The 11,671-nt window shown below is 21.5% G+C and overlaps 1 protein-coding gene across 1 annotated transcript in view; it reads right to left on the bottom strand.

Annotated features, from left to right (window-relative positions):
* Positions 1 to 11,671, bottom strand: part of LOC117179989 (DE-cadherin-like) — a 61,150-nt gene that overhangs the window by 4,278 nt on the left and 45,201 nt on the right. The window contains exons 9-11 of the mRNA XM_033372262.1: positions 7,123 to 7,346; positions 6,819 to 7,034; positions 289 to 625 (exon numbers count right to left, since the gene is read on the bottom strand). Of these exons, the coding sequence (XP_033228153.1) occupies positions 289 to 625; positions 6,819 to 7,034; positions 7,123 to 7,346 (777 nt within the window). The remainder of the gene's footprint in view (positions 1 to 288; positions 626 to 6,818; positions 7,035 to 7,122; positions 7,347 to 11,671) is intronic.

Below are 11,671 nucleotides of genomic sequence, written 5' to 3'. Positions count from 1 at the left end.
TAAAACTAATAATATATATTAAACGAAAGATATTCTTGAGGTCTTTTCATACTAGATGGAGTTCCATCTAGTCTGAAAAGACGTTAACAATTTCCCTTTTTTATGATAATGGAGATTCATTACAAAACTGTATAAATTTATATCAATTAACAGAAATTCTTGACGTATTTTCAGACTAGACTGAACTCCATCTAGTCTGAAAAGACGTTAAAAAATTTCTGTTTCTTTTTTGTTCTGATGATGAGAAAATCGATTCCTTGTAAAACTTAAAAAATCGATATCACATACCTCTCGCTTGCAGTCCAATTGGAGCGATTTTTGAGTCAATGGGATCATCATACATAGCCCTGAGCACATTAAGATCGTACGCTGTATCACCTTCACCGCCTCCTTCATCATCGTAATTAATAATATTTTCCCTAATGTCGTCCATATCTTTGAACAGATCATCGGTTGCTTTTTTATGGACAACAACTGCCAGTAGGAGGATCAGGAGTATAGATACGCAAACAAGAATAGCAACTAAGAAATTGCTATCGATGCCAAAGGAAACAGCTTTTGCCATTTCATGAGCGCATCCAGAATCTGCATTTATCGACAAAGCCGGCATTCCTAAATTGTAGGTCTGAAACGCCAAACGTACAAAAATCCATTTATTTTTATTTACCAAATAGTTGAGATGGTTTGGTAATCCTGAGAAAATAGATGAGCATTCAGGTAATGTATCGTTTGAATTTTTTCAAAAATATAACATTGAAATTTTTTCTAATTATTTGAAATCTTCAGGAAATCATTTAAATTTTTTAAACCTATCCGAAATCTTTGAGAAATCATTAAAATATTTGTAAAATATTTCTGAGGTCTTCAGAAATCTGCGAAATATTACAAATATTTTTTTTAATATTTAGTAATATTTGTGAAATTATTGAATCTGCCGGAAAACATTGAAAATCTTTAGAAAATCATTGAAATCTTTATAAAATATTACAAAATATTTTTGAAAAATTTGGTATATTTTTTAAATTCGTGAAATCTTTTGAAAATGATTAAAGTCTTTGTGAAATCTTTGAAATCCATCCGAAAGATTTGCGAAATTTTTTTAACCTTTCAAAAATCATTCTAATCTTCATGAAATCTTAAAAGAAATTTTTGAAATATTTTGTGATATTTTTAAAATGATTGAAATCAATTGAAATCCTTGGAAACCTTTGCGAAAAAATCTTTTGAAATCTTTGAAATTTTGTAAATATTTTTCAAATAGTTGGTTATATTTGTGAAATTATTGAAACCTTTGTAAAGTCATTAAAATCGTTGTTAAATATTTGAAATCTTTATAAAATCTTTAGGAAATCGTCGAAATCTTTTAAATTTATCCGAAATCTTTATGAAATATTAGAATTTTTGAAATCTTCGGAAAATTTAAATCTATCCGACCCAGAAAAAAAAAAAACGAAAATTTAACAAAATTCAAGAATTCTCAATCAAAAAGATGAATTCATAAAAAAAAAAGAAGATTTTTCAATCAAATTCAAGAATTTTCGACCCAAAAGCAGAATTTTTTAGAAAGAAGTTCAACTTTAAAACCGAGTTGTTAATTTTTTAACCAAAAAGATGCATTTTTAAACAAAAAGATTAATTTTCTACCGAAAAATACGAACTTTGAAACAATTTTAAGAATTCTTAATTAAAAAGTTGAATTTTCAACTAAAAAAAAAATGAAATTTAAACAAAAACATCAATTTTCTTTAAAAAAAAAAGAGTAATTTTTTTAATAAAATTAAAACATTCTTAACCAAAAAGTAAAATTTTTAACTAAATAAGATTAATTTTTAAACAAACAGATAATTTTCTACCGAAAGAAACGAACTTTTAACAAATTTCCAGAATTCTCAACTAAAAAGTTTAATTTTAAACTGAAATAGATGATTTTTAAACAAAAGGATTAATTTTTTAAAAAGACGAATTTTCAATCAAATTAAAACATTCTCAAACAAAAAGTATAATTTTCATCTAAAAAAGATACATTTAAAAAAAATTGAAATACTAGCTAAGAAGATGAATTTAAAGAAATAAAATTCAAGAGTTTTCAACGAATAAGTTAAAGTTTCAACTAAAAAAGATGAATTTTAAACAAACAGAAAAATTAATTTACTTAAAAAAAAGACGAATTTTAAATGAAATCAAAACGTTCTTCACAAAAAACGTAGAATTTTTAATTAAATAAGATGAATTTTTAAACAGAGAGATTCATTTTCCACCGAAAAAAACGAATTTAAAAAAAATTCAAGAATTCTCAACCAAAAAGTAGAGTTTCCAACTAAAAAAGAAGAATTTTGAAACAAAAAAAGTAATTTACTACTAAAAAAAGTCGATATTTTAACGAAATTCAAGAATTCTCAACCAAAATGTTGATATTTTAACTGAGAAAGATAAATCTTTAGACAAAAAGATTAATTTACTACCAAAAAAAGAGGAATTTTCAATAAAATTCAGGAATTCTCAAACAGAATGTTGAATTCTTAACTTCAAAATATATTATTATTTTTTTAAATATTAATTTACAACCAAGAAAAGACAAATATTCAACAAAATTAAACAATTCTAAACCAAGAAGCTACATTTTTAAGAAAGAATTTTAAAAAATTGAAACCTTTAAAATATAGTTGTTAAATTTTTAACCAACAAGATGAATTTTTAAACAATTATTAATTTACTACCAAAAAAGACAAATTTTTAAACAAAAAGATTAGTTTACTTAAAAAAAAAAAAACATTTTTCAATAAGATTAAAAAATTGTCAACCAAAAAGTAGAATTTTGAACTGAATAAGATGAATTTTTAAACAAAAAGATCAATTTACAAACGAACGATCATTTTTCAATAAAATTCTAGAATTCTCAACCCAAAAGTTCAATTTTTAAGAAATTAAGAATTTTTTAATTTTTAAGAAAGTAGTACGACTTTAATACCAATTTGTTAAATTTGTAACCAAAAACATGAATTTGTAAAGAAAAAGATTAATTTTCTGCCGCAAAAAACTAAATTTTAACAAATTTCAAGAATTTTTAACTAAAAAGTTCAATTTTCAACTAAAAAACATGAATTTTAAACAAAAAGAGTAATTTACTACCAAAAAAGACAAATTTTCAACAAATTTAAAGAATTTTTATACGAAAAGTTGAATTTTTAAGAAAGAAACATTTTTTCAATAAAAATAGTTAGGTTTTTAAAGTTTTAACCAGAAAGTTCAATTTAAAAAAAATTAATATTCTAACGAAAGAAATAAACTTTAAACAAACTTTAAGAATTCACAACAAAAAATGGAATTTTCAACTAAAAAAGATAAATTTACGACCAAAAAAGACCAATTTTTAATTAAACAAAAAATTCTCTACCAAAAAGTACAATTTTCAATTAAAAAATATTAATATTAGTTCGACTTTAAAACTGAATTGGTAAATTTTTAACCAAAAAGATGTATTTTTAAACAAAAAGATTAATTTTCTACCGAAAAATACGAACTTTTAACAAATTTCAAGAATTCTCAACTAAAAAGTTCAGTTTTCAACTAAAAAACATTAATTATAAACAAAAAGAGTACTTTAGTACCAAAAAATACCAATTTTAAACAAAATTCCACAATTCTCAACTAAAAAGTTGCATTTTTAAGAAAGAAACATTATTTTTTATGAAAGTAGATAAGTTGTTAAACTTTTAACCAAAAAGATGCATTTTTAAACAAAAAAATTAATTTTCTATCGAAAAAAAACGAATTTTCAACAAATTTCAAGAATTCTCAACAAAAAGTTGAATTTTCAACTAGAATAGATGAATTTTTAAACAATATATGAATTTACTACCAAAAATGATAAATTTTTAATAAAAAAAAATCTCAACTAAAACGTAGAATTTTCAACTAAAAAAATGAATTGTTAAACAAAAGGATTAATTTACAACTAAAAGACGAATTTTGATTAAAATTCAAGAATTCTCAACCAAAAATTGAGTTTTTAAAAAAGAAATTTGTTTTTAATTTTTAAGAAAGTAGCCTAAAGAAAAAGATTAATTTACTTTAAAAAAATACGAATAAATTAAAAAATTCTCAACCAAAAAGTCGAATTTTCAACTAAAAAAGATTAATTTTTCAACCAAAAATTACGATTTTTCAATAAAATTCCAGAATTCTCAACCCAAAAGTTGAATTTTTAAGAAAAGAAGAATTTTTTTAATTTTTAAGAACAAAAACAAAATTTTAAACAAAAAGACTAATTTTCTATCAACAAAATCGATCTTTGAACGAATTTCAAGAATTCTCAATAAAAACTTGAATTTTCAACTTAAAAAGGAGAATTTTTAAACAAAAAGTTCAATTTTAAGCAAAGAAAGAATTTGCTTAATTTTTAAGAAAGTAGTTCCACTTTAAAACTTAGTGGTTAAATTTTGAATTAAAAAGATGCATTTTTAAACAAAAAGAATGATTGTCTACCGAAAACAACATTTTTCACAAAGTTTAAGAATTCTCAACCAAAAACCTGATTTTTCAATGAAAAAAGATGAATTTTTAAAGAAAAAGATTAATTAAATACAAAAAAAAAGACGAAGTTTCAATAAAATTCCAGAATTCTCATACAAAAAGATGAATTTCTAAATAAAAAGATTAATTTACTCAAAAAAAAAGACAAATTTTCAATCAAATTAAAACATTATTAACCAAAAAGTAGAATTTTTAAGTAAATAAGATGAATGTTTAAACAAACCGATTAATTTTCTACCGAAAAAAACGTACTTTTAACAAAGTTAAAAAATTCTCAACTAAAAAGTAGAATTTTTAAGTAAAAAAGAGGAATTTTCAACTCAAAAGTTCAATTTTAAGCAAAGAAATCATTTTTTTTTAATTTTTAAGAAAGTAGTTCCACTTTAAAACCTAGTTGTTAAATTTTAAACAAAAAAGATGAATTTTTGAACAAAAAGATTAATTTTCTACAGAAGAAAACGAACTTTTACCAAAATTCAAGAATTCTCAACCAAAAAGTGGAACTTTCAACTGAAAAAGAATTATTTTTAAACAAAAAGAATAATTTTCTACAAAAAAGGCAATTTTTAACAAAATTTAGGAATTTTCAAACAAAAATTTGAGTTTTCAATTAAAAAAGATGAATTTTTAAACAAATCAATTAATTGTGTATGGAAAAAAAACGAAATTTTAACAAATTTCAAGAATTATCAACAAAAAAGATTAATTTTTAAACAAATAGATTAATTAAATACCGAAGAAAACGAACTTTTACAAAAATTCAAGAACCCAGTTGTTAAATTTTAAACCAAAAAGATGAATTTTCAAACAAAAAGATTAATTTTCTACCGAAGAAAACGGACTTTTACAAAAATTCAAGAATTCTCAACCAAAAGATTAATTTACTTCAAAAAATACGAATTTTAAATGAAATTAAAATATTCCTAACCAAAAAGTAGAATTTTTAACTAAATAAGATGAATTTTTAAACAAAAAAAAATCACTTTATAACGAAAAAATAAAATTTTTTTTTACAAAAAAAAGCAAATTTTTAACAAAATTTAAGAATTCTCAACCAAAAATTTGAGTTTTCAATTAAAAAAGATGAATTTAAAAAAAAATTAATTCTTAAACAAAACAATTAATTGTGTATCGAAAAAAAAACGAAATTTTAACAAATTTCAAGAATTCTCAACGAAAAGTAGAATTTTTAACAAAAAAAAGATTAATTTTTAAACAAATAGATTAATTACCTATCAAAGAAAACGAACACGGAAAAAACATTCAACAAAATCCAAGAATTCTCAACCAAAAAGTAGAATTTTCAACTGGAAAAGAATAATTTTTAAACAAAAAGAATAATTTTCTACCGAAAAAAAAACAAGCTGTTTCAACAAAATTCAAGAATTCTCAACCAAAAAGTAGAATTTTCAATTGAAAAAGAAAATTTTTAAAAGAAATGATTAATTTATTACAAAAAAAAAGGACGAATTTTCAATCATTCTCAACCCACAAGTTGAATTTTTAGCCACAGCAAAAAGTTTTCCTAATTTTTAAGAACGCAGTTCCACCTTCAAACCTCGTTGTTAATTTTTAAACAAAAAAGATGATTTTTTAAACAAAAAGAGAAATTTACTACGAAAAAAGTGCATTTTTCAATAAGATTAAAAAATTCTGAGCCAATAGTGTTGAATTCCCAACTAAAAAAGAAGAATTTTCAAACAAAAAGATTAATTTTTAAACAAAAATATGAATTAACAACCGAAGAAAACAAACTTTTACAAAAATTCAAAAACCTAATTGTTAAATTTTAAACTAAAAAGATGAATTTCTAAACAAAAAGAATAATTTTCTGTCAGAAAAAAAAAATTCAACAAAATGCAAGAATTCTCAACCAAAAAGTAGAATTTTTAACCGGAAAAGAATAATTTTTAAACAAAAAGAATAATTTTCTACCGAAAAAAACTTGAATTTTTAAACAAAATGATTAATTTATTACAAAAAAAGGACGAATTTTCAATAATTCTTAACCCAAAAGTTGAATTTTTAACAAGAGCAAAAAGTTTTCCTAATTTTTAAGAACCCAGTTTGACCTTGAAACCTAGTTGTTAATTTTTAAACAAAAAGAGAAATTTACTTCTAAAAAATTCTCAATCAATAATGTTGAATTTCCAACTAAAAAAGAAGAATTATCAAACAAAAAGATTTATTTTCATTCTCAATATAGTTGAAATAGTGAATAATTCGTTTTCTGAACAATAATAATAATAATAATAATAATAATAAAATAAATGGTATATACTCACATCTCCATTAATTGTCATATTACGAACACATCCAGCGAAACCTTTTTCCGTCGGTCTATGATTCCAGCCCAACTTGTCTGCTAAAAATGTCAGATTAGAGAGAGTACCACCAACCTGCATAGGACTGTTTACATTCAAAAATTCATTTGAACCCAAAGGCGCCGTTAAACTCATACAAGCAGAAATTGCGCAGTTGTCGATCTTTATTTCTATTGCCTGAAATTTTGTCTAATTAGTAAAACAAAACAAAAAAAATGCTAAATTTATAGTGTTAAGGAGCGAGAACAAGACGAGAAAAACTTACATTCTTTGTCCAATAGACATCAATTCTGTGACTTTTGCCATCTGTTAATTTACTATATTTTTGTTTTAATTTGACCGTGCCTGTCCCATAATCAACGTAGAGAACGGCAAAACCATTTTCAAGTTCCAGAGCCATAAAATCTTGAATTCCTAATTTAGGAGTGTAGCTCATTGGACCAAAGTAGAAAATTAATCCGTTTTCGGTCTGTGGCGTTATTTCCAAACCTGTCAAGAGAGAGATATATATATATATATATTTTAATAGGGTGGCGATTCGGTGGACGATTTTTAATTCCCGATCATTTCCCGGTTATGCAAAAATTTATTTATTAATGAATAAAGATTAATTTACTATAAAAAAAAAAAATTTTCATCAAAATTAAGCAATTCTAAGTCAAAAGTTAAATTTTTAATCATTTTTTTTCATTTTTGTGACCTTTAAAACATGGTTGTTAAACTTTTAACAAAAAATATGAATTTTTAAACAAAGATTAATTTACTACCAAAAAATTGAATTTTTAAGAAAGAAACATTTATTTTTACGTTTTATGAAAGCAGCTAAATTAAAAAAAAAAGTTTTTTAATTTTTAACCAAAAAGATGAATTTTTAAACAAAATATATTAAATTTCTATTGAAAAAACGAATTTTTAACACAATTCAAGAATTTTCAACGAAAAAACTGAATTTTTTAGGAAAGAAAGATTTTTTTGATTTTTAATAAAGTAGTTCAACTTTAAAACCGAGTTGTACAACTTTTAACTAAAAATGTGAATTTTTAAACAAAAATATTAATTTACTACAAAAAAAAAATAAAATAATGAATTTTTAACAAAATTAAAAAATTCCAAAACAAAATGATTAAGACGAATTGTCAATAAAATCCAAGAATTCTCCACTAAGAAGATCAATTTTTACACGAAAATATTAATTTACAAAAAAAAAGATTTTTCAATTAAATTGAAGAATTCTGAACCAAAAAGTTGAATTGTTGACAAAATTCAAGAATTCTTAGACAAAAAGATTGAAATGACATTTAAATAAAGTTCAAGAATTTTCAACTAAAAATTTAAATTGAAAAAAAGTTTTCTTTAAAATTGTTATGAAGGTAGCTCAACTTTAAAAAATAGTTGTTAAATTTTTAAGTAAAGAGATGAATTTCAAGAATTCTCAACTAAAAAGTGGAATTTTTTACTAAAAAAGAAGAATTTTGAAACAAAAAGATTAATTTACTACAAAAAAAAAAAAAAGATTTTTCAATCAAATTCAAGAATTTCCAACCCAAATGTTGAATTTTGAACAAAATTCACGAATTCTTAAACAAAAAGATCAAGACAATTTTTACCATAAAGTTCAAGAATTCTCAACTAAAAAAATTGAATTTTCAACTAAAAAGAAGAATTTTTAAACAAAAAGATTTTCTTACTACAAAAAAAAACGAATTTTGAAATTAACGAATTTTGAGATTAATTTACTACAAAAAAAAACTAATTTTTAATTAAATTCAAAAATTCTTAAACAAAAAGATTACTCTACTACCAAAAAAGATGAATTTTCACTTATAATTCAAGAATTCTCAAACAAAAAGATTAAGACGATTTTTCAATAAAGTTCAAAAATTTTCAACTAAAAATTTCAATTTTTGAAAGAAACAAAATGTTTCTTTAATTTTTATTAAGGTAATGCAACTTTAAACCCTAGTTGTTAAATTTTTAACAAAATTCAAGAATTCTTAAGAATTTTCAAATAAGATGATAGATTTTAACTCTAAAACCTAATTGTTAAATTTTGAAACCAAAAAGATGAATTTTTAAACAAAAAGATTAATTTACTGCAAAAAAAACGAATTTTGAATAAAATTCAAAAATTCTCGATGAAAAAGTTGAATTTTTGAGGAAAAAAATAACATTTATTGTTAATTTTTAAGAAAATAGTTCAAATTTAAATCCTAGTTGTTCATTTTGTAAGCAAAAAGATGATTTTTTAAAGAAAATAGATTAAAGTTCTTTTGAAAAAAGGGAATTTTTATGCAAATTCAAGAGTTCTGTCAAAAAGTTAAATTTTTCGACAAAAATATTAATTTACTACCAAAAAATATGAATTTTCAATAAAATTCAAAAATTCTCAAACAAAAATTTCAATTTTTAACAATATTCAAGAATTCAAAAGAAAAAGATTAAGACGATTTTTCCCTAAAGTTAAAGAATTTTTAACTAAAAACTTGAATTTTTAAGGACAAAAATAATGTTCCTTTAATTTTTATGAAGGTAGTTCAACTTTAAAAACCTAGGTGTTAACTTTTTTACAAAAAAGATGAATTTAAAGAATTCTCACCTAAAAAGTTTTATTTTCAACTGAAAAATTACAATTTTTAAACAAAAAGATTAATTTACTACACAAACAAAAAACGAATTTTGAATAAAATTTAATAATTCTCAATGAAAAAGTTGAATTTTTAACGAATTAAGATTTTTTTAATTTTTAAGAATGCAGTTCAACTGTTAAATCTATTTGTTAAATTTTTGATCAAAAAAATAAATTCCTAAAGAAAAATAGTAATTTATTATACAAAAATTGAATTTTTAAGAAAAAAACATTTATTTTTAATTTTTATGAAAGCAGCTAAACTTTTGAAAAAAGCTTTTAAATTTTTAACAAAAAATATGAATTTTTAAACAAAGAAATTAATTTTGTACCGAAAAACAAAAACGAAATTTCAACAAATTTCAAGAATTCTCAACAAAAAGTTGAATTTTCAACTAAAAAAAAAGGGATTTTTTAACAAAATTTAAGAACTCTGAAATAAAAAGTTGTATTTTGCTTTAATTTTTAGGAAAGTAGTTGTACTTTAAAACCTATCTTTTAATTTTGTAAGCAAAAAAAAAATGAATTTTAAAACAAAATATATTAAATTTCTACTGAACAAAACGAATTTTTAACAAAATTCAAGAATTCTCAACGAAAAAGTTAAATTTTCTAGAAAAGAAAGATTTTTTTTTTGGTTTTTAATAAAATAGTTCAACTTTAAAACCTAGTTGTAAAATTTTTAACTAAAAATATTAATTTTTAAACAAAAATATTAATTTACTAAAAAAAATAATAATGAATTTTTAACAAATTAAAAATTTCGAAACAAAATGATTAAGACGAATTGTCAATAAAATCCAAGAATTCTCCAGCAAAAAGATGAATTTTTAAATAAAAAATATGAAATTTTCAACAAAAAGAATAATTTTCTACCGAAAAAGACAAATTTTCAATGAAATTAAAAAATTCTAAACCAAACAGTAGAATTTTCAAATAAAAAATTTTAATTTTTAAACAAAGCCTTGGAAAAATGAATACTGTAAAAAAACATGTAAAATAATTTACGTATAATAAATATTTTGCAAAAGATAAGACAACTTTTTGAAAAAACAACAACACTACTGAAAAAAACCTAGTTGTTAAATTTTTAACCAAAAAGATGAATATTTAAACAAAGATTAATTTACTACCAAAAAATTGAATTTTTAAGAAAGAAACATTTATTTTTACTTTTTATGAAAGCAGATAAACTTTTTAAAAAAGTTTGTTAATTTTTAACCAAAAAGATTAATTTTTAAACAAAATATATTAAATTTCTACTGAAAAAAAAACGAATGTTTGAATACAATTCAAGAATTATCAACGAAAAAGTTGAATTTTTTAGGAAAAAAAGATTCTTTTTTGATTTTTAATAAAGTAGTTCAACTTTAAAACCTAGTTGTAAAATTTTTAACTAAAAATATGAATTTTTAAACAAAAATATTAATTTTCTACCGAAAAATACGAACTTTGAACAAATTTCAAGAACCCTTAAACGAAAAGTTGAATTTTAAACTAAAAAAGATGAAATTTAAACAAAAAGATTAATTTTCTTTTAAAAAAAGGCTAATTTTTTACATAAAATTAAAACATTCTTAACCAAAAAGTAGAAGTTTTAACTAAATAAGATGGATTTTTAAACAAAGAGATTCATTTTCCATCGAAAAAAAAACAAATTTAAAACAAATTTAAAACAAAATTCAAGAATGCTCAACCAAAAAGTACAGTTTCCAATTAAAAATTGAAAGTTTTTTTTTTAATTGTTATGAATGTAGTTCAACTCTAAAACATAGTTGTTAGATTTTTAAGCAAAGAGATGAATTTCAAGAATTCTCAACTAAAAAGTGGAATTTTTTACTAAAAAAGAAGAATTTTTAAACAGAAACATTAATTTACTACAAAAAAAAGAAGATTTTTCAATCAAATTCAAGAATTTTCAACCCAGATGTTGAATTTTTAACAAAATACACGAATTCTTAAACAAAAAGATTAAGACAATTTTTCCATAAAGTTCAAGAATTTCTAACTAAAAATTTGAATTTTTAAGAAAGAAAAAAAGTTTTATTTTTTTATTTTCATGACGGCGGTTCAACTTTAAAACCTAGTTCGTAAATTTTTAACCAAAAAGATGAAATTCAAGAATTCTCAACTAAAAAGAATTTTTAAACAAAGATAATCTTACTACAAAAAAAAAAAAAAAAAAAAA

Source organism: Belonocnema kinseyi, chromosome 1 (genome assembly GCF_010883055.1).
Source record: "Belonocnema kinseyi isolate 2016_QV_RU_SX_M_011 chromosome 1, B_treatae_v1, whole genome shotgun sequence".
Classification (NCBI taxonomy): domain Eukaryota; kingdom Metazoa; phylum Arthropoda; class Insecta; order Hymenoptera; family Cynipidae; genus Belonocnema; species Belonocnema kinseyi.
This window is presented reverse-complemented; position numbering and strand designations above follow the sequence as displayed.